This window comes from Neopelma chrysocephalum, unplaced genomic scaffold (genome assembly GCF_003984885.1).
Source record: "Neopelma chrysocephalum unplaced genomic scaffold, ASM398488v2 Primary Assembly neopelma1_59, whole genome shotgun sequence".
NCBI lineage: Eukaryota > Metazoa > Chordata > Aves > Passeriformes > Pipridae > Neopelma > Neopelma chrysocephalum.
The window spans coordinates 2,312,264-2,339,215 of record NW_020897714.1 but is presented as its reverse complement, the minus strand read 5'-3'; the positions used below and the strand labels follow the sequence as shown (position 1 = coordinate 2,339,215).

The 26,952-nt window shown below is 43.1% G+C and overlaps 2 protein-coding genes across 10 annotated transcripts in view; both read right to left on the bottom strand.

The window, feature by feature from the left end:
• Window positions 1-383: 383 nt before the first annotated feature.
• KCNMB4 (potassium calcium-activated channel subfamily M regulatory beta subunit 4) lies at window positions 384-19,472 on the bottom strand. Its single transcript, XM_027680063.1, has 3 exons — window positions 19,122-19,472; window positions 8,870-8,997; window positions 384-949 (listed from the first exon to the last, which is right to left on the bottom strand). Exons 1-3 carry the CDS (start codon window positions 19,458-19,460, stop codon window positions 781-783), a joined length of 636 nt encoding a protein of 211 aa, XP_027535864.1. The 5' UTR covers window positions 19,461-19,472; the 3' UTR covers window positions 384-780.
• Window positions 19,473-25,714: 6,242 nt separating this feature from the next.
• CNOT2 (CCR4-NOT transcription complex subunit 2) overlaps window positions 25,715-26,952 on the bottom strand; it is an 86,156-nt gene continuing 84,918 nt past the window's right edge. For 8 of the 9 annotated variants that reach the window (XM_027679707.1, XM_027679699.1, XM_027679705.1 and 5 more), the window contains one exon: window positions 25,715-26,856. In XM_027679707.1, the coding sequence (XP_027535508.1) occupies window positions 26,770-26,856 (87 nt within the window). In that variant the 3' untranslated portion in view covers window positions 25,715-26,769. The remainder of the gene's footprint in view (window positions 26,857-26,952) is intronic. The other variant, XM_027679706.1, reaches the window with a different exon arrangement.

The following is a 26,952-nucleotide window of genomic DNA, read 5'->3' as shown; positions in this document are numbered from 1 at the left end:
GTAAAATTCCTGCTGCTTACAGCCTGAGAGCATTCATGAAGAGCGTATCTGAGAGGGGACAAGAACAACTGTAGGGACTGAATACCACTGAGGCAATAAAATTAGATCCAGCATTTAATCATTTTTCCAATAATAGTTTCATTTTTTTGAGAAGTACTTTTGAGAGATTTCTACATTTCATCAAAATGAACAGGTGATGATGAAAGACTTAGTCTAGACAGAAGTTAAAGTTTGAATTTTAAAATTAAGTTCTACACAGTGGGAAAAAAAAGCCAAATCAGCACAGTTTTATGTTTGTCTTAAAGCTTTTCCTTTTAAATAAAAAAAAATTCCAAAGGTTAAAAACCCCAAAACAATCAAATTTTATTATTTTGAAAATAAGGTCTATCTAAAGTAAATATTTTAAATATTTAATATTAAACATTAGCAAAGATCACTTTGTAGAGATGAAATGAGCATCATCAGGGAGTTTTATAAACTGTCTCAATTCCACTAGGACTTGGGTAGCTGCAGTTCAGCACTGACAGCACACAGCATATTCGGTGCAGTGTAGATTTTTTTTTTGGTAGAATATACTTATTTACTGTCATAGCAGAAGAAGCAATTAGCTGGCATTTCATGGGGCAGTCTTCTAAGAACAATCCTGAGGCAAGAGCAACTCCACCATCAGATCAGACCCTGGAAGGAGGCAAAGGGTGCCCCGCAGACTTGCAAGTGTGTCAAGTTTCCCCACTTGAGACCTTCTTGCAGATATTTCTTTTTCATCAGCAGCCCTGCCACTCACAAATGCTTCTTCTTTTGTATTGCCTCTGCCTTGACAGCCAAGCTCTTGGCACAGATGGTCAGGACCACAATGAGGACTCCAACCAGGAATGTCACCACAGGCCAGAGGAAGCAGTGCAAGAGGACAGTCTCATCATGGGTGCGCTTCAGCATCACATCATCTGGCCTGTGAAGAGGAGGAACAGAAAATGGAGAAAATATAAATCAACTCAATATCATCAGCTCATCATTAGTGGAAATCATCTACCATGTAAAGGTGTTTTATTTGCTACAATGTTAGAAAATGATTAAGTGGACTATTTCATTCACTGCTTTCGTTTGCCTGTTTATCACCAGCACTTGTGGTGGGCTGTAAGAGCTTTCCACTTGCAGTGTTTACAGGCTAACAAGTTTGTCTGGATTAAAAAAAAAAAGGGGGCGGTTGGTACTTCAGGTCTTCCAGGGGTTGTGGTCATCACAAAGAGCTGTGAGAGATACAGTATCACACTGACTGTGGATTGGAAAAACCACTCTAACAAAAACATAATACCAGGCAGCATTTATACATGTCTAGCTCAAATGTCATCAAGCCCTGTGCAATGGGTTAAGTGTAATCAAAGCTTCCCTTTTAGCTTGGAGTGCTGATGTGTTCATGAAGGCTCCTGCTGAAGTAAGCCCTGGCTGTGGTTTGGGTGCAGAGCCAGTCCCTGTCCTCAGCCCTGAACTGCTGGTGGCCCAGGCTAGCCCAGCTGCACTGGCAGGCAGGAGTCTGCACAGAGTCTATCCCCAGGAGGATGACAGCCTGCCCCAGTGTGGCCAAGGCTCTCGACTCAGCTCCTTCCCAGCAGTGGCTATTTCAACAATAAGCTGTGATTTGGTGCTGCAAACAGCAGAGTCTGAGTAGGCTCCTACAGGGACATTTTGGGGAGCCTCCCCCAAACGTTTGAACCTCCATGCCTCCATCAACAGCATCTAACACACAGTCATGGTTGGGTCTGTGACAGGTTTATGCATTTCCAAGGGAAATGGAGGGAAAAAGCTAATAGCAAGGAGGAAGCATCTTAAGATATTCAGAAATTTAGCTGTGCCACGTGTCTGAAATATCAGTTGTCCATCCACCTCTTCCAAGTCTGGGAAGTCGGTTGGGAAATCTGATGCCAGGTTTTCCTCAGCTCTGGCTCTTTCTGCTCTCCTTGCAGTTTAACAGTTACTAAATCAGTCTCATGGCATTCGCATTTCGTTCCTGCTTTCCCATCTAAAGCCAGACACATGCAGTCCCTGGAAAATTACCTACAAAGGAAAGAAACAAACTTTCTCTAATTAGGAAAATATCTATAGCCTTGACTCATGTTGGTCCTCATCTACATCAAACTCTCCCATCACGTGTTGCTTTGTCAATGCTATCTGACACTCCTTGGAGCAACAAACCCCGCAGCCTAAAACCCTGCCAACCCAGGCTCATCCAGCCAGGTCCTGGGAATTAAGCTCTTCTAACACAGTGGCACATGGAAGCAGATACCTGCTCAATGACTGTGCTGTCTCTCCCACGATAGCTTTATCCTGATCAGAAAGCAGCACCAAGAAAGCATTCTCCATAGACGAAAGAAGAACCTCTTATTCTTTCACTGAGAGGTTAATTTATGGATGTTTGCAAATCTATGGAGTTTAATCCATCCTTACGGAGTTAATGGAGCTAGACTGTCAAGCTACAACTTATCCCAGATTTAATTCCACCTGGATTTGTATTTGGGGATCTCTTACCCAAAATTGCTATGTGAAGGATCCTCTGCACTGTGCCAGCCTGCAAGTCCCCAAGGCTGACACCATGCATCTCTCTCTTTGTTTGTGTAGTAAGGAGCAGAATAAGACTGATTATGAGCAGCTCAGCTATAAAGAAGTTGAAATTCAGCAACATAAAAAATTGTCAAAAGAACCCCAGGTGTATTCAATAGAGGAGTGCATGAAGTCTACTTAACCATAATCCTCCAAATATATAGGTAGGCACAGGTGGAGACTATAAATTGAATGAAGTAGTAATAACTTTACAGGCACAAACTCACCAGCCTATGCCATATGAATGACAACACCTGAACAGAAAAATCCTTTCACAAGACGTATAATACTGCTTCCCTCATATTTACTGTGTCATCATCTGTGCATAACAGAGTGCTAGTTGGCAAGGAGGCCATAAGTAGACAGCACTCAATCTTCACAACTTTCAGCTTACAATTGACATTGAGTTTTAAGTTGTTTTTTTTGAAGCAGATACTAATCAAACATTTCAAAAATAAGGGGCAAGAAGAAAACCTAGAAAATTGCATTCAGTTAAATGAAAGAAAGTGTGATTGGGGAAAGCAAGGTATCTTTTTGACAGATTCCTAAATGTTTTTGAAAACACGTACCAGAGCTAGCAGCAATGGATGCCAAACACTCATTATAGGTGTGACTGTAGCTTAGTAATTTAAAAGAATTTCCCTTTTGGAAAAGAGTCAAAGACAGAGGCCTTTAATTAAGCCTCAAGATGAGGTTTTGGTTCAGGTGGGTATTATTGCTATTCTTAGCTTCAGCAAGAGTCCCTGTGCAATTCTTATATGGCAGAAGGTGTGCAGTGACTCATTGTCGACTGCGCACAACATCTTTTCAGACAATGCATCAAGACATGACTGAGTCCTCCAAAAATACTTCAATAAATGGCTACTGGCACCACGATTAAGATATTAAATGCCCTTCTTTAGTCAAGAGGAGGGAGCAGCACTTCTGGATGGTGATCTGACACACAGGAAAACTCAGGAATCCTCTGGAATGTAGCCTTTTGGTACTGACTCTTGGCATAAAAAAATAGTGGGACAGATTTGGACCAATTGCCATGGTCCTGGGAATCTGGAGAGATCCCAGTTGACTGGAAGCTGCCTAACTTTGTCCCGGTTTTCAAAAAGGGCAAGAAGGATGACCCTGGAAACAACAGACCTGTCAGTTTCATTTCAATTATTGGCAAAATTATGGAGATTATTCTGGGAGTAATTGAAAAACACCTGAAGGACAACAGAGTCATTGGTCAGAGCCAGAACGGCTTCATGAGGGTAAAGTCCTGCTTGTCAAACTAAATTTTCTTTTATGACAAGATAACCCAACTAGTTGATCAAGGGAAGCCAGGTGATGTGATCTTTTTGGATTTCGGCAAAGCTTCTCTCTTCTCTGTGGTGACCAGTGACAGAACCCAAGGGAATGGCCTGAAGTTGTGTCAGGGGAGGTTTAGGTTGGATATTAGGAAAAGGTTCTTAACCCAGAGGGTGATTGGAAGCTGGAACAGGCTTCCCAGAGAAGTGGTCACAGTACCAAGCCTGACAGAGTTCAAGAAGCATTCAGACAATGCTCTCAGGCACATGGTGTGTTTCTTGGAGTGGTCCTGTGCAGGGCCAAGAGCTGGAATTGATGATCCTTGTGGATGCCTTCCAACTCAGAATATTCTGGGATTCCGTGACACTCGAAACACAATAATGTAACTGCTTTCATTTTGCATGGTGAGGCTAGCATGTACTGAATCTTCAGGTTTTACTTTTTCTTGCTGCTTTTTTAAAGATGATGTGCCTGTTCCCAGAATCTGAAGGCTTGTTGTTTGGCTTGGAAACAGAAAAGGAAAGGTGCTGCGTCCCTGGGGGAAACCTTCTCATGGTAAAGACATGTCTTTGCTGGAAGCCCCCACAGCATCACTCCCCTGGTGCTGAGGCACTCATGTTGAACCCAAAAGAGGTATGTCATGCCTGGAAACTTGTTTATTTTCCCTGTAAATATCACCAGATATAATTAAATATATCACCTTGTCCCTGTAAGTGTAGTGCATTTAACAAACCTATCTTTGCTCTGTGACTTTCGTATAACATTTCAGTTCAAAGATGTTGGCAAAGGGGTTGCACATATTCCCCCAAGGTCGATTATGGGCAATCTCTTGTTTCTAGCGATGCTGCCATTCAGGTCTCGAGTAAATGCAAAGCCTCTTCAGGGGATACACCCAAACTCCTAACACCAGTTATCTGTGCACAAAACAGTGGCAGAGACAAGAAAGAGACCAAGGGGGAAAAAACCCACAATACTTGCAAACCCTGCTTAGACATTGGGACCTCGTTCTGCTGCAAACAGTGATGGCCATTGTGCAGCACCACCATCACTGCCCAGCGGCAGCCCCAGAGTGAAAAAGGAATGAACAAACTAAAACATATCCCTGAAGAAGTCTCTATTTTAACCCTGAAAATACAGCTTTCGCTTTCACTGAACAGACAAGGAGGAAGGGATTTTGTTTTCATTGCTAAAAGGTGAGACCAGGACTTATTTTTAGCAGGACTTTGTGCTCAGAGCTAGACCCTTGTGGAGCTCTGAGCCAGGTTAATTGGATTAGTTGTTTCATTATACAACACATCCCTGTTAGGTGTTACCAAGCAGTTCAAACAGACACCAGATGAAGCAGGCCTCCATTAGAACCTTCAGAGCCGTTACGGAACATCATGGGAAGAATTGCAGTGCAGGAATTACCAAAAAGTTACGTAGGACCAAAAAGTTACAGGCCCACAAACATTTCAGTCATCATTTATGATCCATACTGTGCAACTTATGTTACACAACAAAAGCTGACAGAAGTGGGGGCATGGGATAGGGAAATCTTACAAATATTTTTTGTATTCAAACAATCTGGAATTAAGATGTTTGCAATACACTTATTTTGCCCTCAGTTGTTCACATCCCTTCGCTCTGACAAGCAGTCATTTTTTCCCTTATTGTTGCAAGATGCAGAGATCCTCACCTAGATGGCTGCATGCAGGGGAAATGCTGTGTCTTACTAACGGTAAAGTCCTTTCCTGCTGGCCCAAGCACTTCTCCACAGGTGATAAAATAAAAGAAAGGACAGGAAATAGCAACACTGTCTTCTGACTGGACAGAATTAATTTAGAAAAGTGTGAAGTAACAGGCAAACCAAGATTTATGTTCCAGCACTTATGGATGAGCAGCCCTACTACCTGAGCAGTCTGAGCTTCTACACATAATTATTCCCCAATAAATAAGGACCCTGCAGGGTACCCCAACAACATACAGATTGTTGCTAATCCCTAGACAGTGTTTGCCCTTCAAGTCTCTGAGTCAGAGTGGTCTGAGTTGACAGCAACCTTGGTATCTTTTTTTTGTTCTTGTTGTGGATGTCAGTTAGACCTGGAACATGAAGAAATAAAGCAACAGGATCTACCCCATCCCACCTGTTTCCCCAGACGTCCCATTTTAGGACATGCAGCTGTGACACTTGTTTGCATGTGGTCCTACCTACAGATCCCCTTGGACACTCAGTGTGAAATTCAGAACACTGAAGCACTAGAGCTCAGTGTCTTCTCAAACCTTTGGCAACAGCCTGAGAACTTTATCTGAATTTGTCCTTTACTTTATGCTCTGAAACACTGGATTTTTTCTTCTGATGGGCAGGGCTTCCTTCAGATTGGAATATCATCAAATCAACACACAGGCACCTTCACCAGAGGTCCAGAAAAGCAACTTTCCCATGCAACTGGCAACTTGCCAGCCAGAGAAGAGTGGCACACTAAAAGTAAGTGCCTACAGTGGCAAAGCAAGACCTGAATTTGCAGTAAAGCACTGAGCTCCAAGCTAAGCTGCTCTTAGGTTCCCTAAGATGAATGTCAGAGAGCTGGTTTTGCTGGGCATCTCAATTTATATTAACCAAGAATGACTGAAATTGCCAAGTCTGCTTCTCATCCCTTTTGAACTGTAAGAATTGCATCTTTTTTTTCTTTTCACAGTAGCCTATTGAAATGTGCACCACCAAACTGAAGGGAGACGTTACCTGATAGTACACTCTGCATGCAGCAACAATTCTAACAATGAAGCTGAATTAAGTTTGATGAAGAATAGATGATGTTAACTCATTGCCTATATATTTACCTAGAATTTTATTCTGCCTTTTCAAAAGGGAGAGTATTAATACTGCAAATAGTACTCTCTTTAAGGAACTATTTTCTGTATGTTTTATACAGACTGACACAGAAGACTTAGCTGATCCATAGAGTGAAAAAAATACTGACAGAAAATATGCCCACTTCTATTTTGAAATGAACAGACTTTTCCCTCAGTTTATTATGGGGTTTTTTACTGCTTCACAAGCTGCTTAGTCATCGTTGCTCTAAAAGTATACCTAACATGCGCATTCCTAGTCAGCAAAACTTATCTCCCAAAGTTCATTCCTATCTCCAGTAGAAAATAAATGGTGTACACATTTTGGCTTAGACTACCTTCAAGTATCTCTGGCAGTGAGCCTGTCTTCTGCTGTATGCGAATTGTTGTATGATCAGCAAAAGGCAGCATTTCAAGTCAACCATTGCACTGGCAAGAACATTCAGCAGTATAGAATTCAGCAACTTTAAGGATAAAAACCTTGCCTGAGTGCTGCACAATTCCTCAGTGTCAACTTACATGAATGGCAGATGCTACATGGTATGCAGCCTCAGAAAAATTTTGTCTGTGCTTCACCTAAATGTGATGTGAGAACCAGATCACACAGCTCTGGACACCTACCACCCTATGCTCATTTACAGGAGATAAGTAAACACCTCTTGGCATCTAACCAATATTAGGCATTTATTTTGGGGTAAGATAAAAGGTTCCTGTTTCTCTCCTCTGACTAGAAAAGCTAATTTTCACATCATCCTGTCCACACCAGTTCAGATGAATCCTAACCATGACTCCTCCTGCAGACAATCCCATACTTCTGATTCTCCTGCTCACTCAGGCAGTGGCTGTTGCAGGTCCCAGGTCTCAGCAGTGTGGGGAACTGGAAACACATGCCTGTTCAGAGAGGCCAAAATTATAACCGGGTTCATGATTAGCAGACCCAAGCATTGGCACCTTGTAGACCAAAGGACCCCCTGAGAAGGTCCCTGAGAGATCTGATGTCACCACACAGGATGCCCTAACCTATGTGTGCTGTAAGCAGTTCTTCTTTCCCCTCTATAAGGAACAACAATTTTTGCTACAAACCGCTAGTGGGATCCCTCCACAAAGAGTTAACCAGGGCAACAGATTGTCATCCTGGGCATGCTGACTATGTCTCTCCAGGGAGGGGACAATAATTTTAGCCAGTCTAGGATAAACCTGAAGCCCTCAAGGCACTCAGTGGGCCACCCACAGGAGAGTCAGGCATTTCTCCATCTGCCACCCTGCTCCAGCTCCCCAATTCGTTCGAGGTCCTAGCACACACTGTCATCCCTTTGCCTCCTGTTTGTCTAAATGAACTTGAATATCTGGTGCCAATATTCCCACACTGAGCCCTGAATTGCAGCCGCAAGCCCCAAGCTATTCCCTCCTAGGTCTCCCTTATCTGTTTAACTTCCAAGTGTTTGTGGGGTAGGACTAACCTCTTCCTGCTGCCACATCACCTTCTATTTCCTGGCATATCACCATCAGAAAGAGAGAGGCAAAAGGACTCCTTCCCCTGTCTGTTTATGGAAGGAAGGAAACCACACGTCACCCTCATGCACCTGTAAGTCACATCAATATCAGCAGTAAAAGTAAGAACTGAAACAGAAGGGGAGATGCTTTAGCTCACAACTTTCTATTCTGCAAGCATTTATGAAATCTGACAGTTCTATGAATGCTTATTACACATACGTGATTCATTAATCCACTGTGAACACAATTCCTGAGTTGGTTTGTAGTATTTACTGATCTTCCCTTTTCTTCCATGAATACAGAAGGGTTTCTTCTCAGTGGAGGGAAGGAATGTTAATTTCCAAACCAGAAATTTGCCATCTGAGTGTTAAAAGCCAAGATGCTTTTTGGCACAAAAATTGCGTGGTTTAAGGAAAACTTTCCTCAGAATTTTGTATTTTTACTTCAAGTGGTAAAAACACTCCTGTGCTTTCTGTATAGCTTTTCATCAACAGAATTGTCTTGCAGAGTTCTGTACTGAGCTCTGTGTGGTAAACCACATCACTCGGGGGGGGGCGGGTGTGTGTGTACATGTGCATACATTTATATATATTTTCAAACAGAACCAATGGACAGCTGTTAAACAGATGCATAAGCACTTCTGCCTAGCCAAATGAAGATTACTCACCTCAAGTGCTGGTTAAAATAGCATGTAAATGGTTGAGAACCCACTTTCTCTTTCCAGTATTTCTGCTTGTACGTGACATTCTCAGAGTTCTCCTGATCATCTCTTGCACAGGGAGGGATGTACGAACACTGCCAAGACACGTTGCAAAACAGAGTTACTTCTGTGCTCAAGAACACAGGGCATCACTTCTCTCTGTTTTCCATGACTCCAGCATGACTGAAATGGACAGAGAATAACAAGAACAAGCTCCACAGAAACAAAAAAGAAAAGTTAGCTGAACTTTACTTCAATTGTTAGTTACTCTATGAAGGTACTAGAAAAGAATATGCCAGCATTCAGAAACAAAATAAAGGCTTTGTCATGTTTTGTTCCATTATCAAACCAAACTGCCTCATAACACCTTGGGGTTTTGCATGATGAACGGGAAAATAATTGTTTCATTTTGTTTCGTTTTGATGAATTCTTAGCCAACCACACGGATTGGATTTGAATAACTTCCTATTTTCAGTGAGGCACGTAATCACAAGTTTTATTTAGTATCATGCTAATAAATAACTCAAAGAGTCCAGCAAGCTTTCCCAGATGATGGAATATCTGATATCTGGCTGAAATCCACCGGTAAAAGAAGGTGTTCTTCCACTCTTACAACAGAGAGAAACAAGCAACAAAGTTCAAAGCCTCTCTTCAGCGGAAAGTTTCAGCATCTGCTTCTGCTGTACAGAAGTCAATAAGAGTTGAACATGAAGCTGAGCTATCTGCAGATCTCACCCTCAGACATCTGCTTCAAAGCCTGAAGAACTCAAGGGAAGTTCCTCCCACAGCTTAGTGCACTTGGGACTGGGCTTTCAGAGGCTCCGTTTCGGGTCACACACACACACATATCTTAGTTTCCAAGTCTTGTCTTTGACACACCACCCTTACCTCCTAGCCACAGCCAGTTAAACAATAGAAAACAAATAGTCTACAGAATCAAATGTCGGTAGTATCAGGATCTCAGTGTCCAAGAACAATCTCTCTTATTTGTACTGGGCATCCATGGAGGAGATCATTACAGGAGATGTTGAACCACATTGGGTAATGCAGCTTAACTGATCCTCAGATAACACAAAGGCTTTTCACACTGCAGGACAGATGGACACCAAGGCTTCAGGTGCACACAGAGAATTCTAATTCCTTTAAAACTGGGAGCTGAAAACAGAAAAAAGTGTGACTGTGAAGGTAGCTAAAAAGCCTCCTACTTGGGTAGGATGAGGAAGCAGGAGGTGTAGGCTGTGGGAAGCCCCTAAAGGGGTGCCCACATATGATCACAACATTAATTTCTTCACAGTATCCTGAAGGCAGTAACAACAAGTAGAGAGATACCCTCTCTAACATGACAATAAAGATGATCATGACTCACTGTGCCCAGTGAATGCTTCCTCTCCTTCTGATGAAGTGTCCCAGGGGGCCTACCTTGCTCCCAGCTGCACACTATGCCCAAACTGTACAGACCTACAAGTCCATCTCCACCAGACAACAGCTTGAAGCTTTGCCATTCCAGGGAGAAGGGAGAAATCTCAGGATTTTATTCCTCTGACGATGTAAAATCTGGGCACTTCTGTCAGCACATACAATTGTTGTCAGTGTCTTCCATGCTTCAGACTGGAAAAATCTGTAAGGTCTTCCATTCTGCTTCCAAACTGGAACTTGCCTTTTTCATGTGCAAGGATCCCCATTTTCACATGGACCCACATCTGGTGTTGCCATGGCACAGAGCTCTCTTTAGTTCCCTGTTCAGATGACCCTAAACAAGGATTGTTCCACTGGTGATGACAGAGGACAGAGACAAGCAGCAACACCACTCTACTTCAGAAACCAGAATGCAGGTTTTATCACATACAGTTATTGCCATCTTAGATAATACTCCCTGGCCAGCAGTGTTTTTTGTTTGATTGTGTACTTTGGAAGCATCAGGCACCCCCCTCTCTCCTGCATGCCCCCAGTGCATAAACACATCTGTGCAGCAGCTGGACGAGTCAGCAAATTTGGCACGAAGACACCCGAGTGCAATGCTGGCTCTGCTCTGCCCCCATGACAGCCCCAACATGCTTCAACCATGCCAGCTGGTCCCCTCTTCCCTGCTTGGCCCGGAGTCTAGCACACCCAACCTCCGCTCTGATGCTTTTCTTTATGAAGGATTTCGGATCCTGCTTCGGCAATGGTATCGTATCCCACCAATTGTACACTGACTGCCTGTGTCTGACTGGAGTCACCACCCTGCTCTTCCCTAAGCCCCCAGCTTCTAGATAGCCCCCAGCTTCTGGGGTCTCTAAAAAGAGCCCCCCAAACCAACCACTATTTACCCAGCGCACAAAATGCAGAACTAGACAAAACAACTAAGTACCAATATACATTCTTCTGCCTAAATTTCCTCAACTATCTCAAAAACTACTATTCCTGTGGTACTGGTTACATACACATATTCCCTCTCTCCTCTGAAAGGTTTCTTTCTCGTGTCTACAGCTTACTGCTATTCTCTGCTACGAAAGTGCACCCTCCCCACCACTCCTGACTAAACTTTCTCTGGATCCTTCAGAGACCTTCCACCCCTACAAAATATTGCATGAATCCTTCACAAAGTTCACAACCTGGTGGACTGTTGTTTAGCCCCATCCTGAGTTTCAGGCTTAGAAACAACTGCAGAGGTCCCTTTTCTCAAGAGATGTCCATTTGAGCAGAAAAGTATCAAGCTATAATAGTCTCCCAGGACAGTTACATCACAGACTACTTCACAATTTTTGCTATCAGTTCCCACACTTTTAGCTCAATATGAAGGTATTAAACATTGAGGTTTTCAGGGCAGGGATTTTTCTTGGTTTGGAAGATGTAAAGGGGCTCACAGACAACTTCTCTCTTCAACACTTCTGTCTTCCCCATGCCAAAGCAAGACAGTGTGTGGGAGTATTGCCAGTACCTACAGGAAGGGGACAACAGTGAATGACCTCCATAACTCAAACTTCACACTATTCTCTGCACAAGTAGTCCCAATGACAGCTGATGTAAAGCATACTGGATACATTTCCACCTCTTTATCTTCATGTAGAAAACACAAAGGGGACACCCTAGGTCTTGCCATAAATTGATATGACCTCACTGCTTGAGGCTGTTGAGGATTAACAACCTTGAAGGGAGAAGTGGTCTCTGTCCAAATATGAATCCCAGAGGTCACCCTGAAACATCAACTCAAAGTGATGAAGGCCTTGAGCCACAGTGAACACCCAAGGTCCAATTCTAATGTGAACTTATCACCTGCTGCACAAATACTGGAGCTTGTTTGCCTCCCTGGGTTGCCAGCATAGTCCCCACCAATCCAACGTACATTTTGTCTCCTTCGGATCCACATAAGTGATGGATCTCTCTTTACTCAGCCTCCCAAGAACACTTCTTAGGGACTTTATCTGAGCAACTGTATCACTCTCCAAAGTGTAGTCAGCAGTCAGATAAAAGGGAATTGTAACTTTCACTTTATCAACAGGCAGTTTCTGAAACGTTAATTACACAGTCCACCCTCACAAGACATGGCATGAAATACTGCCATCAAAACATAAACAAATGCTGACCGTTTGAAAACAAGCTAGGACACCTGGTGCTCAATTGCAGCTCACACAGAAACATCCATTTTCAGTGAAAGTATCCCACTCTATATTGCTTTGATGTTTTTTTCTTTAATAAGTGACAGTGAAGTTGGAGAATAGCACTTAAGATTAGACAGTCAGAATAAATCTGAGGGAGCAGACTCCTTTTTCGCACATCTTTTGATACATGGTACTATAATTGCACCTCCTACACTATGCCATAGCAACAATAAAATTATTATGTAATTCCAATACAGTCTCAATTACAGAGTTCAAAATCGGTATCAGGCTGATAATATTCCCTCTTCAGTCAAAGCCAGTGTTTGGCTAGATGGCTCAGGATTCAATTCAATAAAAATGTCAGTGAACCACTAATAGATCTTTACCCAAGGTTTTGTAAGATTTGTGTCTGTGTTTACTGCAGGATGCTCCCACTTCAGTGGCTCTGCAGATGCGTGGGAAGATTCCTGGTCCTTCTGATCCTTCATCAGAGCAGATGTTCTTCCACATCACAGAGAAAGAACAGAGGCTTGAACTCTCGACGATGGTTTAACTTCCAGGTAGCATTTCATGCTTTTCAAAGACTAATTCTTGCCTAACTCAGTTACATTTTTAAGAAAAAGGAGACAGACTTGGTAGGTTCTGAGGGCAGCTGTCTCAAGCCTGGAAGACACAGTCTACAAGGCAAGACCAAGAAAGTCTTAAATGCAAATAGACATAAGTAGAAGCAAGTCAGCTCAACAGCAGACAAATCAATGTCACTGAGGAGCAAGTCTTCAAACTCAGTTGCCAGGTGACTTGTTGAGGACCATCCTCCTGGCTGCTGGTGAACTATGGGACCATGAGAGCATGTACGATTTGTTTGGCTGGCAAAGCTCCATATCATATGCCACACAGTTTGTGAAGCTTTGTGATGAAATGAAGAAGTGGTAAGGATGCTGTAGGTAAGTATTTCTGCAAAAGTACAACATGCCACTAAAGCCAGCAATCTCAGACTCCTGATCTTCAGGTGTATTGGGTTTGCTTGGCAAGGTTTTTTTGTAGTGGAGAGGCTACAAAAGTGGCTTCTGTGAGAAGCTGCAAAAAGTTTCTCCCATGTCTGACAGAGCCAATGCCAGATGGGTCCGGGACAGACCCATTTCTGGACTCCTATCAACAACAGTGCTAGAGCCTCTGGGATAACGTATTTAAGCAGGAGGAAAACTGCTGCGCAATAGTAGCCAGGAGAGAGGAGTGAGAATATCTGAAAGAAGCAACCCTGCAAACACAAATGTTGGTGAAGAAGGAGGGGGAGGAGGTGCTCCAGGTGTCAGAGCAGAGATTCCTCTGCAGGCCACAGTGAAGACCATGGTGAAAAGACTGTTCTCTTGCAGGCCATGGAGATCCACAGTGGAGCACATACCCACCTGCAACCTGTGGTGGACCCCACACCAGAGCAGGCAGCTGCTTGAAGAAGGTCGTGACCCCATGGAAAGCTTGTGTCGGTGCAGAGTCCAGGCAGGACCTGTGGTCCTGTGGAGAGAGGAGCCCACGCTGGAGCAGGTTTGCTGGCAGGACTAGTGATCCCATGAGGGACTCACATTGGAGCAATTCATGAAGAACTATAGTCCATGGGAAGGACCCATGTTGGAGAAGTTTGTGAAGGACTGTCTCCTGTGGGAGGGACCCCATGCTGGAGCAGAAGAAGGAGGAAGAAGCAACAATGTGTGATGAACTGACCATATCCCACATTCCCTGTCTTCTGCACTGCTGGGGAGCAGGAGGTAGAGAAAATCAGGAGTGAAGTTAAGCCCACCAAGAAGGGAAGGATTGGGGGAAGGTGTTTTTAGATTTGATTTTTTTTACACAATACCCTTATCTATTAATATTCCTGAGTTGAGTCTGTTTCACCCATGACAGTACATGGTGAGTGATCTCCCCCTGTCCTTATCTTGATCCATGAGCCTTTTCTTATATTTTCTTTCACCTGTCCACCTGAGGAGGGGAGAGATAAAGTGCCTTGGGTGGACACCTGAAGTCCAGCCAGGGTCAAACCCCCCACACCATACATGAGCTTCTAAATTTTTGTGTGTCTCCATGCATTACTGGGGTAGCTTCACGGCATGGAAGGAAGGAAGCGCTGCCACAACCATCCTATTGTAGAAGGAGATGAGCAGGTGGACTCACTGCATTAATGCAAAAAAATTGCCCCCTTCCAGCTGGGTGTCCTGAGGGAGCTAGAACTGAGCACCATGTCTCATTTTCACCTGCATCTGTCAGCACAAATGATCACCTTGCTTCATCAGCACAACCCACCAGGAGTGACCAAACCCACAACTCATCATAGAGGCTTGAGGCAGTGAGTAGTGCCCCAGGTGAGATAAGTGGATGGTGAGGTTTATCCATGGCCCCTGGGGCTGCTTCCAGAGGAATTGCTAGGCAGCATCTGCATAGTTTGCCCATCACAGGTGCCAGCCCAAACACAGATCTGATGCTTCACCAGATGCACCAGACCCTCCCATAATTACCGGAAAGTTGGGCATATTTTGTTATGGAACCTCCTCTGTCATGGGTCATATTTAAGGGAGTCCAAAAATCAATCCCAGTTCTATTTACAAGTGCACAGAAGAGCTAATTGCACATCATCTCGTCAGGTGGAGCAGTTACAGAAAGAAGCAGGACAGGAGCATGGGTAGATGTCGAGTGCAGACAAGGAGCAGTAGCTGGTTGCTCTGCTACCCTGCTCAAGGACAAGGATGGGGAGACCAGGTCCTGCTGCAGAGCTGCTAACATCTACCTTATCAGTCACTCCCATAAAAGTTTCTTTGGCAAAACAGTGGGCAAGTTCTTCTGACCCCACTCTTAACTTCAAGTATAGAAAGGGAAAAGTCTAAAAAGCCAGAAAGTAAACTGTTTTAGCAGCTGGCACACTCCCCTGTCATTTTTCTGAACCAAACTTATAGCCTGGTCCCTGCACTGGCTGTATACACTTGCCGACTTACTTGATGGCCAGAGTGATAGCGACAACTTGACTTTGGAATTAATCCCCCTTAAGCCTTATCTCAGAGATTGTTATTGCTATCAAGGCAGCTGAAGAAAGGCTACTGTTACTCCAATGAAATTTCTTCCTCTGAGACAGCAATCAAAAGAAAAAAAAAAAAGAAAAAAAAAGAAATCCACAAATCACTCGGACTAAACACAAATGTAATCGTGTCCGGTGCTTTATTATATACATTCCTGGATTAACTCTGACCCAGCTATATAATCTTCTAAGAGCTAAAATGAATCCTGGGCTGTCCAATGATGTGATTATCTTAGAAAGCAAGAGAGGAAAAAAAATATTGTTCCTGCATCTAGAACAGTTTTCTCCTCGCTAGAACAGACAGATTCATAGCTGCAATATGTTGAAGTGCCAGCCCACTCTACTACAGAAAATAGAAGGTTTTTAGTTCAATGCACTGGGGATTTTTGGGAGTGTGAAGCTGCCAACTAATTCAGCATTGTGTGTTGTAAGGAGCCTGAACTATACCTTTTCCACACTATTGATTTACAGGGGAAAATTGCTACCCTACAAAGAGAAGTAGCTAAACAGAATATAAAATTTAAAGACTATTCAAAGCAAAATTGGTCATTTTTTTCCTTTCCAGTTAGTTGGAAGTGCTTAACATGTTGTATGTCAAATTGCATGAACACAAGGAAGCATACTGCAAGAAGGTGATGGGAACAGGAAGGGTTAATGAATCCCTAAGTGTTCATTCATAAATAAATACTGGATCCTGAGCATTAGATCCAGCAGATTCCTACTCTATTGCTTAATATATTTCAACATAAAATCCTGAAAGCTTTTAAAGAAGGTGAGATTTTAAAACAAAAATTAAAAGGAGAGTATAACTGTTTGGCTCCACAGACATGGAATTAGCAGAAAAAAGGGAAAACCAAAGCAACAGATACAGACTTCAGTTCCTTACAACGGTATGTTTTCCTGATGAGACCTAAACAACTTTTCTTCTTATTTTCCATTTGTTTTACACAAGCTTCTTAAAGTAGGGAAAATAATTGGAGCACATTTTTTCCTATGTAGTTTTCCATTTAGTTAAATTCAATTACTACTAGAGAATGCGGTTACATCAAAAAAAAAGCATCCTTTCGGCTTGGGCTCATCTGGTAAATCAGATTTAATGCTCAACAATCAATAGCCAGCTTAAACAACCCACACCTAGAGATGCAATGAGGAAGGTAAAGAAAATAGATTATATTTGTAAGAGCATGCAAGTACCACACTGCCAACACAAAGCCCTGTTTCTTTATCAATTGTTAATATAAAATTAATTGTTAAATAAAAATAGGTTTCTGAGTGACATTTACAGGCATTACTTCTGAAGCTCTAGGTGCTTCCCTGCAGAATTGCAATCCAGCCCCTGGGCAGGTGTAATCCTTCTCTTCCCACCAGACTTCCAGAAAGGTAGAAGCAAACAGGATCAAGAAGTAAAAACAAAACACTTGGACCACTCAGAAAGATACTGTGGTCGCAGTCCAATTTGAAAGCCTCTGCTGAAACTGCAGAAGCTGATGGAGTTGCTGAGCCCAGTCATTCTGGTGGCATGGCTCAGCACCTACCTCCCATCTTCCACCTCCCATCCCTGCTGGACGTGGCCACAACAGGGCCATTGGGCCGTGTTCAGGGAGAGCCACACTGCACCCTCTGCAGCACCATGTCATCTTCGCCCCACATCGAAAGGGTGGTTTTTTCTCCTGCATTTTACCAACTACCCCTTCCCCACCTGAAAATTGAGAGATATTTAGAGAAGTCCTGGAGCTCAGACAGCTGAGGCACTCACAGTACACCTCTGTAACCACAGGGAGCTTGGCAGCAGCATTCCCAGAGAAAGGTGAAATTTGCAAAGCTCCCTCACAGGCCAAAATTTCATCTGCTTTGCTATGGGGCACCATCCAGCACTGAAGCTTCATCGCTCATCACTTCTGAACAGTGCCAACAATTTAATCCAAATCCTGGCAGATTTACCATCCTGCTTCTTACTCTGCTGATTTTTGCCCCAACCACCCTTCCAAGGCCACAAGCTGTCAAGGGGAAAAAAGCAACCCTCAACCCCTAAGCTTGCAATTTAATCCACCTTCCAAGGGACAGAGCCAGATCAGTGCAAGTATGACTGAGGAGATGTGAGGAGGCACATACCAGCTGGACACTCAAGCCTGCTATCTGGCCCCTGCAAGCAGACCCCTGCATCGTGCTTAACATGACCCTTGACATTGTGCTGCATCCAAATCTCAGTCAAAGAGCCGACATTTCCTTCTCCAATATACTCAAGACTCAAGTCCTTTCATAGGTAGAGGGATTCCATCACATTTTTTTTCTTCTGGAAACTACTTAATAAAATCTCCTCCATTCAGGCAGCATGCTCTCAAGGCCATCTTTACCCAATATGAAAAGAAAAAGGAGAAGGCAGAATAACTGCCTTTAAAGAAAGAGAAAGCACAAGTCACATATTGCCTTCAGACTATCCCAGTTTGCTGTAAGATGGAATTTTTAGGACTCCTCCGTTCGGTCCTTTTTCATGTGGGTGATGGAGAAGTCTAAGAATCAAAACAGCATGGAGGAAACTTCTGTTTCAGAGCAGCCCTCTCCTCGACGCCCCGCCAGCAGCGGCTCCGTTAACACTTCCCCTTGCGCTTCGGGGAGTTGCTCTAGGAAACCCCCCACCCTCTGGATCACGCAGCGGCATCGGGCACCGCCCGAGCAGACAGATCTCCCCGCCGGCAGCAGGAATTTCTCCCCGGCTCCCCGCCGTCGTCCCGGAGCTTCGGCGGGGCGGGGAACGGCAGCTGAGCCTCCGCTGCTCCCGCTGCGCTCCGCCCGAGGGCTGCGCTCCGGACGCGGGAGGGATGGGCTGGGAATGAATGGGGCTGATCGCGAAGTGCGTGTGTGCGTGTGTATATTTATATAGTGTGTGTGCATGTATATAGTATTATACTGTACTTAGGATAGTATATAGTATAGTGTAGTATAGTATGTAGTATATTATACATTATACATTGATAGTATGTTATACTATGCCATGTAGAATCACAGAATATCCCGAGCTGGAAAGGACCCACAGGGATCATCGGGTCCAACTCCTGGCCCCGTACAGGACCATCCCCGAGAATCACACCATGTGCCTGAGAGTATTGTCCGAACGCTACTTGAACTCTGGCAGGCTTGGTTCTGTGACCACTTTCCCGGGGAGCCTGTTCAGTGCCCAGCCATCCTCTGGGTGAATAACCTTTCCCTAATATGGAGCCTAAACCTCCCCTGACATGCTAGATATATATATATGCACACAACACATAAATATAGATGCACCCTGTAGAGTATGTATATATATATATATATACACACACATATACATATATATGTATATACACACTATAGAGATATACTACGTTTTGCTGAGCAACAGCAGAGTGGTGTTTTGGAGGGATGCTCCGGGACTTCATCCACTCCATCCCCACCCCCCCGATTAAAACCCGCACCGAGCAGAGGGCGATTGCTGCGGACCGGGACGCCCAAGGCGGGCACCGGGGCCGGGAAAAGGGCACCATCGCCGCGGCGGGACCCACCACCCCGCATTTTGGGAGAGGAAGGGGTTCGCGGGTCTCACCTTGGGGTTGGTGCGGAGCTGCCGCTCGTCCTCGTGGAGCAGAGCGGGTGCGGAGGAGCGGGAGGTGCGGACCAGGACCTGGAGGCAGGGGTAGCGGGCGGTGCCGCGGCAGGCGGCTCCGCAGGAGAAGGTGCAGGCGAAGCGCTCCCCCAGCTGCCGCACCGCCAGCACCGTGCAGTTGGCGGAGCCGCCGCCGCCCCGCTCCTGCAGCGCCGGGCGAAGCCAGCAACAACCCAAACCCAAGAGGGAAAGCAAGCCGGCGGCGATGAGGAGGAAACCCAGCCGCATGCTCTTGTCCTCCGCCTCCGTGTACTCGTAAGCAGCCCGGCTCCTCGCCATCGCCCGGCTGCCGCTGGCATCCGCCGCCGGGCATCAGACACTGCCATCGGCTCAAGCTCCCGCCGCTCCCCGCCTCCCTCCCCGCCTCCTCCGAGCCTGAGTGTGCGTGTAACGAGCACGAAAAAAAATTAGATAAATAAAATGCAAATTTAATCCAGTCTGACCTAATTCAGGGCCCTCCAGGGGTGGAAAGGGACAGCTTGCAACGGGATTATCTACCCCTGGAGATTTGCTTTGGGGAGAGCTAGTCCGGATTAATATTGGGTACCATCATGCAAGGTACAATATCTAGAAGGGGGTGGGGGGCAGGGCCCTTTGGGTGCGTTGCAGCCCCCCACCCACCCACTCTCTCTAAGCCAGCATCTTGCCAGTGGCTTGCTTAAATCCTGAAGAGCCTGTGTGAAATCCTGCTTAGTAGCCCCTTGCATAAAAGTTTGCAAGGTCTCTACATCTACATGAGGAATCTCATCTGAAATTAAAGAAATTAAACATGTGCAAATGAGGAAGCAGCTGCTATTTTCACCTTATTGACTGAGAAGGGACATAATGGGAATTGGCCAAATGTCATCCTGCCTCAACATGACTTTTTGGGGCTGCAGGGTTAAGTGCTCTGCTCCAGCCACCCCCAAAGCCAGCATCTGCAAGCAGAGACAGACCCAGTCTCTTCCACCATTATTTGAAGATAACAGGGAAGCAAGATGATAGCTGTCACACACAGGAATAGCATTCAACAGGAAGGTATTGACCTTTGAAGGTTCACCCCAGGAAATGCTCCCTTCCAAGCCCGTCTGCAAGAAAAGTAGCCAATCCAAGAAAACAAATTTGTTTTGCAAATGAAGTTTGGTTATAACCCAGCATTTCCCACTGTGGCAACACAACAAGCTCTTTGGTGCCAAAGGACCATAAGCAATGGTTATATTTGTATTCTGTAGCCTTTATCACAGGCAATTAGCTAGAACAAAATGTGACAGTTTCAGAGGTGATAGCTGAACTCGATGACACAGCAGACAAGAAGGTACAAAAATACAGAAAAAATATGGGAAATAGCACTTTCTGTTGGCCACCTTTTACAATCACTTTCCCACTGCAGAGTGCAATGTCAAATTTTTATAAATGAAGTTGATCCATAGGTTCTCCAAAAGGACTATTGAGCAAGGTTTGGCAGGAAGGCTATTAAGAATCCATGCTGTGACATGAATATAAATGGATGTAAATATTGTCCTTGCTTGCACCAGTGCACTACCACACTGCTCTCAGGCCAGCTGCTTTGTAAGCAGCCTGCCCTGATACCAATGGGTTTCTGAAATACTATGCCAGCTCTTAGCCTGGGATTTTTTTCTTTACTTAAACCTGCAGGAGGTGTTTATACGAGAAACTGAACTCATCTCGATTAGTTCTTGGCTCTGTTCATCCATTCCCGTAAGTCAGGCTTTGCTGCCAGCACTTGTGGTGACAGCAGTCTCTAATGATGGGGCTTGTTGCATATAGCTTTCATAGTATAAAAAATAAAATTTTAATGAGGTCGATTTGTCACCACCTGAAAAAGGAAGCTCCAGCCCTGCTTTCCCAGTGTAGATGGACTGTGGCTTCTTGTCTGTCTCACCTTCTGAGCAGCTGGCCTTCAGTACTCCATTCAGCTCCCTGTAATCAGATGTACATAAAGCACTGTCAGATGAAAATGAAGGCAACAGATCACTGGGTGACACAGCAATCTGGAGTTAGTCCTCCTGTGTGCATCCAACCCCTACATCATCTACAGCTGGAGGAGATGCTGAGTCTATATTTTAACTGGGAATGGTGCTGAATATTCACCAGGTGATCTCATAGATTTTGAAGTTCTGCATAAATGACTCAGTCAGGTCTCAAAGTCTATTTGGATCCGCTGGAAGTGAAAAATGATCACTAATGCCTGATTTGTAAGAGAGTAAAGCTGGGTAGTAGGGGCCTGTTGTAAAGATTTTAGCTCTACTGTCACCTGCTGAGGACAAGAGTCAGGATGCTGGCTCCGGGACCATGGGCATAACGAGCTGCCAGGGCTGAAAAAGCTGCCATATGAAGTTAAATGTCTGCATGAAATTCCCAACAGCAGGAAAATAGGTTGCTATCTGCTTTTTTGGCCCTTCCTTGCCCCACAACCAAGGGACAGTCTTACCTGTGGCCAACTGCAGATGACTCACCTGGTACAGCTGTGCTGAGAATGCCTCTACTGTGGTCATGTACCTTGAGGCTGGGCAGCCCGTGCTGGGGCTCTGCCACCACACACCCACAGGGCCCATTGCTGGGATTGGGCTCGCACCTCCGTTTCCTTGCAGAAGCCTAGCAGTGCTTCTCATGACATTGATCATACCTCTTCCATGAAAGTGCCAGAAACGAACTGCCTATCCAACAGCAAATGTCTTTATGTATAATAACAAAATGCCTTTTTGAAACCAATGCTGTGATGCCCACCACAAAGTAAATGGGCCTTCCAAGGGAGGGAGATAATTTGGAACAACCAAACCAGCCCTTTTGTCCAGAAGAAGAGATGTAGAGAATGCTGAGGGGTTTCCACAGAGGGTCATCGACGTCTGCATCACAGCAGCTTCAGGATGCCTGCCTTCCTTTCACACCTCATCAGGACTGTTTACAGGCGATGCAGGATGGTCCAACCATGAAAACTGACTACTTCTCTGGATTGTTTGTTACACCACAGTGAGTTCAAATAAGTGATTTTTCAGAAAAGTATTTTGCCAGTATCAGCAGGAAAAACCTGACATATACCCACATCCAATATTGGCACATTAATACCAACAAGAGAATATGAAATGCAAACGATAAACTGAAGTCTAGAAAAATAATACACAAACTTGGTTAGCGCTGCTAATCCAGAAGTGAGTTGAATCATTAATATTCAAAACTATCGTTCAATGTGCTTTAACATTACTTTAAAAAAAAAAAAGTTTGCCTCTAACAGTAAAGTGGTTTTTAAGAGGTAAACCTACTGAAGCAATTAAAGCCAGAATTTCAAGATAAGTTATCCAGCTACATTTCCTCAAGTCTTTTCAATGTATTGGAAGCTTTCAGATCTACGGAAATGACAGCATGCATGCTCATAAGACAGAAACAAAAGCAGTTACACCTTTTCAGTTCTCATACTATATATGAAAATAAAAGCATCAGCTGTCAACCCACACTAACTGCTTAGTCCAATCTGCATTCTTTACCAGAATTCAAATTCTACTAGCATAAATTATGGGCAGTGACAGATGAAAGGGTATTTGAAAACTAAGAACACTCAGACATTGTGCTTTAATAGAAGCAATTGTTATATTTAGGATCCTAAACCAAAAGCTACCTCATGCTTAGGATGACAATTGTGCATTTAGAAGCTTTTCTTGAGTGTGATAGCAATCAAATTTTCTCTTTTGTTTCACTTAATATCCAGCTATGGAAGTATTTTCAATCAGAAAAAAAAAAACAAACAAAAAAGGTCCTTCTAGGTGACAAGTATCTTTAAACAATATTATTTAGACGCTGTACAGCTTCTTCCATAGCAGTGGCCACCTACAAGCCACGCAGGATCGAGCGACGGCCTCACAGACCTCTATGTCTCCCAGTGCCGCCTAGGTTGTGCCAAAGACTGCTTTCTGGTCTCTTTACAGTCAACAGAAAGAGTCTCTTAACACTGCAGAAAATTTTTCATCTGACTACAATGCGCAAGTTCTTATTTTGGGTACATTCTTGGTATTTTTTTCATGGAAACTGTAAAATGGAAACAGACAAGTTCAAAAAATACTGGCTTGGGGACAGAGAGGATTTCAGACATGACAAGGAGCAAAGTGATATGATTATACATCTTTGTTCTGCGTAGAGGTCATATCATGAGGGAGTGGTGTGGTTGTGAATCCCAACACATGTACAGTCAACACTTCATTGGAGGTCACAATCAAATGAAAAATATTTTTACCCATATATCTGCTGGCTTCCCTGGATTACTTGGGTCTTCAATTAGGTTAATCAAGCCCATGAAGGTTCTCACGTGCTTAAGCATTTGTGGCACCAGGTATGAAGGTGGAAGAGATTTGAGTCCTGGGTGGCTTTTTTGTTTGTTCAGTTTTTAACACCTCAGTGGAGCATCCTTAACTCCTTCCTCCATGACTCTTTGGTACCCTTGATTTTTCCACAAGCAGGATGGTTTGAGTAATAATTTAAAATAAGAAGTGTTTTTTGCAACAGTAGGGGTAATCGAGTTGGTGAAACCCATTTTAATCCTGGAAATTGAGGGTAGTGGATTTGCAGAGAAACTGGAGCCAACTACTCAATAAAGATTTATGAACAACACGCAACATGGAGCGATGACTGCGAGCGTGTGTTGAACAAACCAGAAATAGGAATACTTCTTGGTTCAAAGTGCACCCAGTTTACTACTCAGAACTTACCTTGCATGTTGTTGTACAAAGCTATATTTATGGGGAAAAACACCCACCAAAAATAAAGGTATTTTTAGAACCGCATACTATTATCTGCCTATTCATAGTGCTAATGGAATGTAAAAATACATTAAACAAGCCTCAGACCTTAATTGTTGGTTTGGAAATCTCTCGGTCAATTCAGTTGCCCATTTGCTACATGTGTGAGTGTATAAATGAGGGCTGAGGTTTTTTCCTTTTGGGAAAAAAAAGTAGTATCGATTTTTCTTCCAATTTTTTAAATTAATACGATATCAGCTAAAAATGGTTCCAATTTTACACCTTTTTTCCTGTTTAGACCTCTTTCTCTTGCTTCAACCCAGAGTGTAATATGAAATTAAGTCTTAAGTTTTAAAGTCTCCATATATGCTTACTGAATCGACAAAAAAAGCCAGACTGTTTTTCCCCTTGAAAGAAGCAAAGTAGCAGTTCCTTGCTCATAGGTGAGAAGTATCCTAAAATCATGCATCTCACACTTTTGAAAGATTGTGGAGTTGAATACAACTGTATCATCAAATATATTTTTTGATAACTTAGGTTCACAGTTCCATTTTAACTGTTTTTAAAGTACCATAGATACTTAGTATTTTAATGTAACTTATTTTGCTCCCTTTCCCATATGTTGTTTATTTCCATGAGACTGGTTAGGCCAATGAAAAATCACATTAAAAAACCCCCAAACCCATATAATAAAAAATAATCACATTTGATCTGAAGATGCAAACACCACTTCAGGAATCCTTAAGAAAAAAAAAAGCAAAGTTCACAGTGGACAGCCAACAATAAAAAACATAACATTAAGTGTGGAGGGAATAAGATGCTTTTGGAAAATTATCCTTTTGAAAATTCATAAATTTATGTTTGAATAATCAAAGATATGCTTTAGTTTGAGAAAAAGAAAAAGCCACCATCTTTTTTCAGCTGTGTTAGCCATCATATGGATTATAATCATCCTCTTCTTTCAAGTTGAGAAAAGTTTTCTTTAATAATAGGAAAAAAATAAAATCAACAGGCTTATATTTTTATGTCTACCATCTTAAAATAGAGATTAGAAAAAGTGCAGAATTTAAAATGCCATACACCTGACACAGAACCACAGCAAGGCCATTAATGGTCCGATTTCCAAGCATAATTCAACACATGACAACAAGCTGCTTTTGCACTACACAGAAAAATGGGTCAAAACGTTAAGACAAACCCCCATGATTCACTGACGTGTCTTTTCTTGCTTTGGTAATTTCAGGTATTTTGAAATGGTCTGCACGGCCAGAGGCAACTCAATCAGAAATGGCAATCGTATCTAGAAAAAGAAAACTATCCAAACAGTTCAGGTTTTTCTTGCTCTGCTCTAGAGAACAGTTATAATTTTCAGAACAAATGTATATTTATGTTTGTTAGCATCTGGAAGTTCAAGTAGCAGTGAACATCAAATGAAATGTATTTCTGTTTTAAGTGGGAAAACACCAACATGGAACTAAGCTGAGCTCAGTTCTAACCCAAGCTTCTTCAAAGTGTTCCTTCTGTGATGAATTCTTGAAGCATCTTTCTATCCTTTGACGTGTTACCCCACCCGTCTTTCGAAAAATTATTTGCTATTATAGAGAAGGGATCTGAAACGAAAGTTAACCAAACTTTTTGGCTGTGGAAAAGAATATAAAACTCTCATAAATTTACTTGTCAGCAGCAAAAAGACTCTTCAAGTGTCTTAACCACTGTACAGTTTGATAGTTTTAATACTTCAATTTTTTTCCATTTTTCATTGTTGAAGAAATAATTTCACAATCTCAAATCAAAGTCAACACTGCAGTGAGGAGAGCTTTTCTACTTTATTACAAAGAGAAGAAGCCTTTATGTGGTCAGAAAATACAAGATTGATCTTTTTTTTTTTCTCTTCCTATGAAACGCTGCTGTTCAAACAGCCAGAGTGAATTGTCTCAGTTCACTTCTTTAAGTCCCATCACATTCACTTGGGTATGGATGTCCTTGGCTGCTGAAAATCTGGCCCTTTAGTGCACAGGGCGACAAAGTAGTCCCCTGACCAGCAGTTCCAGAATGTCCCGTTTTCATATATTGCATCCATGCACACCTCCTAAAAATGAGGTACAGCAGGGCAAACATTTTCCAAAATAGATGTCATATATATAATATATACACATTCGTACATACATACCTTTATTCATGTGATGTCCAAAAATTTAAAAAAAATGTACACATTTATTACAAAATCGTAACAAAGACTGGACAGTGTTTTGCTCATTCTGGAAAGATGAAGCTCAGTAATACACAACTCTGGAAACTAACCAGAGACTGTGGCAATATCGTTCTTCTAAACAGTCAGATATTCTTGCATTAAGCTTGGCGAAAACTGCCTTTCAAAAACAGAAGGGGAAGTAAAATGAAGGAAGCAAACCTTGCTCATCTTTCCAAATGAAATACGAGAAGGATCTTCACATAAAAATGCACAAACAGTTTTTATTACCAATAGTGCTACAATGAACAATGCAAATTTTGTTGTCTAATTTTTTGTCTTTTTTCTTTTTTTTTGTTTTTACATTTTGGAAAACTAAGTGGTAAACTTTTGTCAGTGTACTCGCTTGTCTTTACAGACCCAAGCTTGTCTGCTGGCAAAAAAGAAAACAAAAACAAAAATTCAGACCCTGCTCAAACTAAAGAAAAACAATTACAAATTTAGTTGTTGGGCAGCACATAATTAGTAAGGCAGGACCTCAAATGGTGACCCTTCGCATGAGCCAATTGCCAGATCCTCAAGGAATTAAAACCAGGATGCCTGAGCCACATCAGTTCTGCAGTTATGTTGAGTATTGTGCTGAGACAGCCATACCCCAAGAAAAGGGAAGTCTTTAGAAGGCTTGCTGAGCAGGGTTGTAGTTGAAGGTTGATGGCAGATGAGGCCTTTCTTCTAGTTTGTCATATTCCAGATGGAACTCCTACAGTTAAAAAAAAAAGACAAAACCAAATGACATATCATTTACTTGTTGAGACCTGGTCTTTCTACCAGCCATACTTGAAAAGCACAAATACAG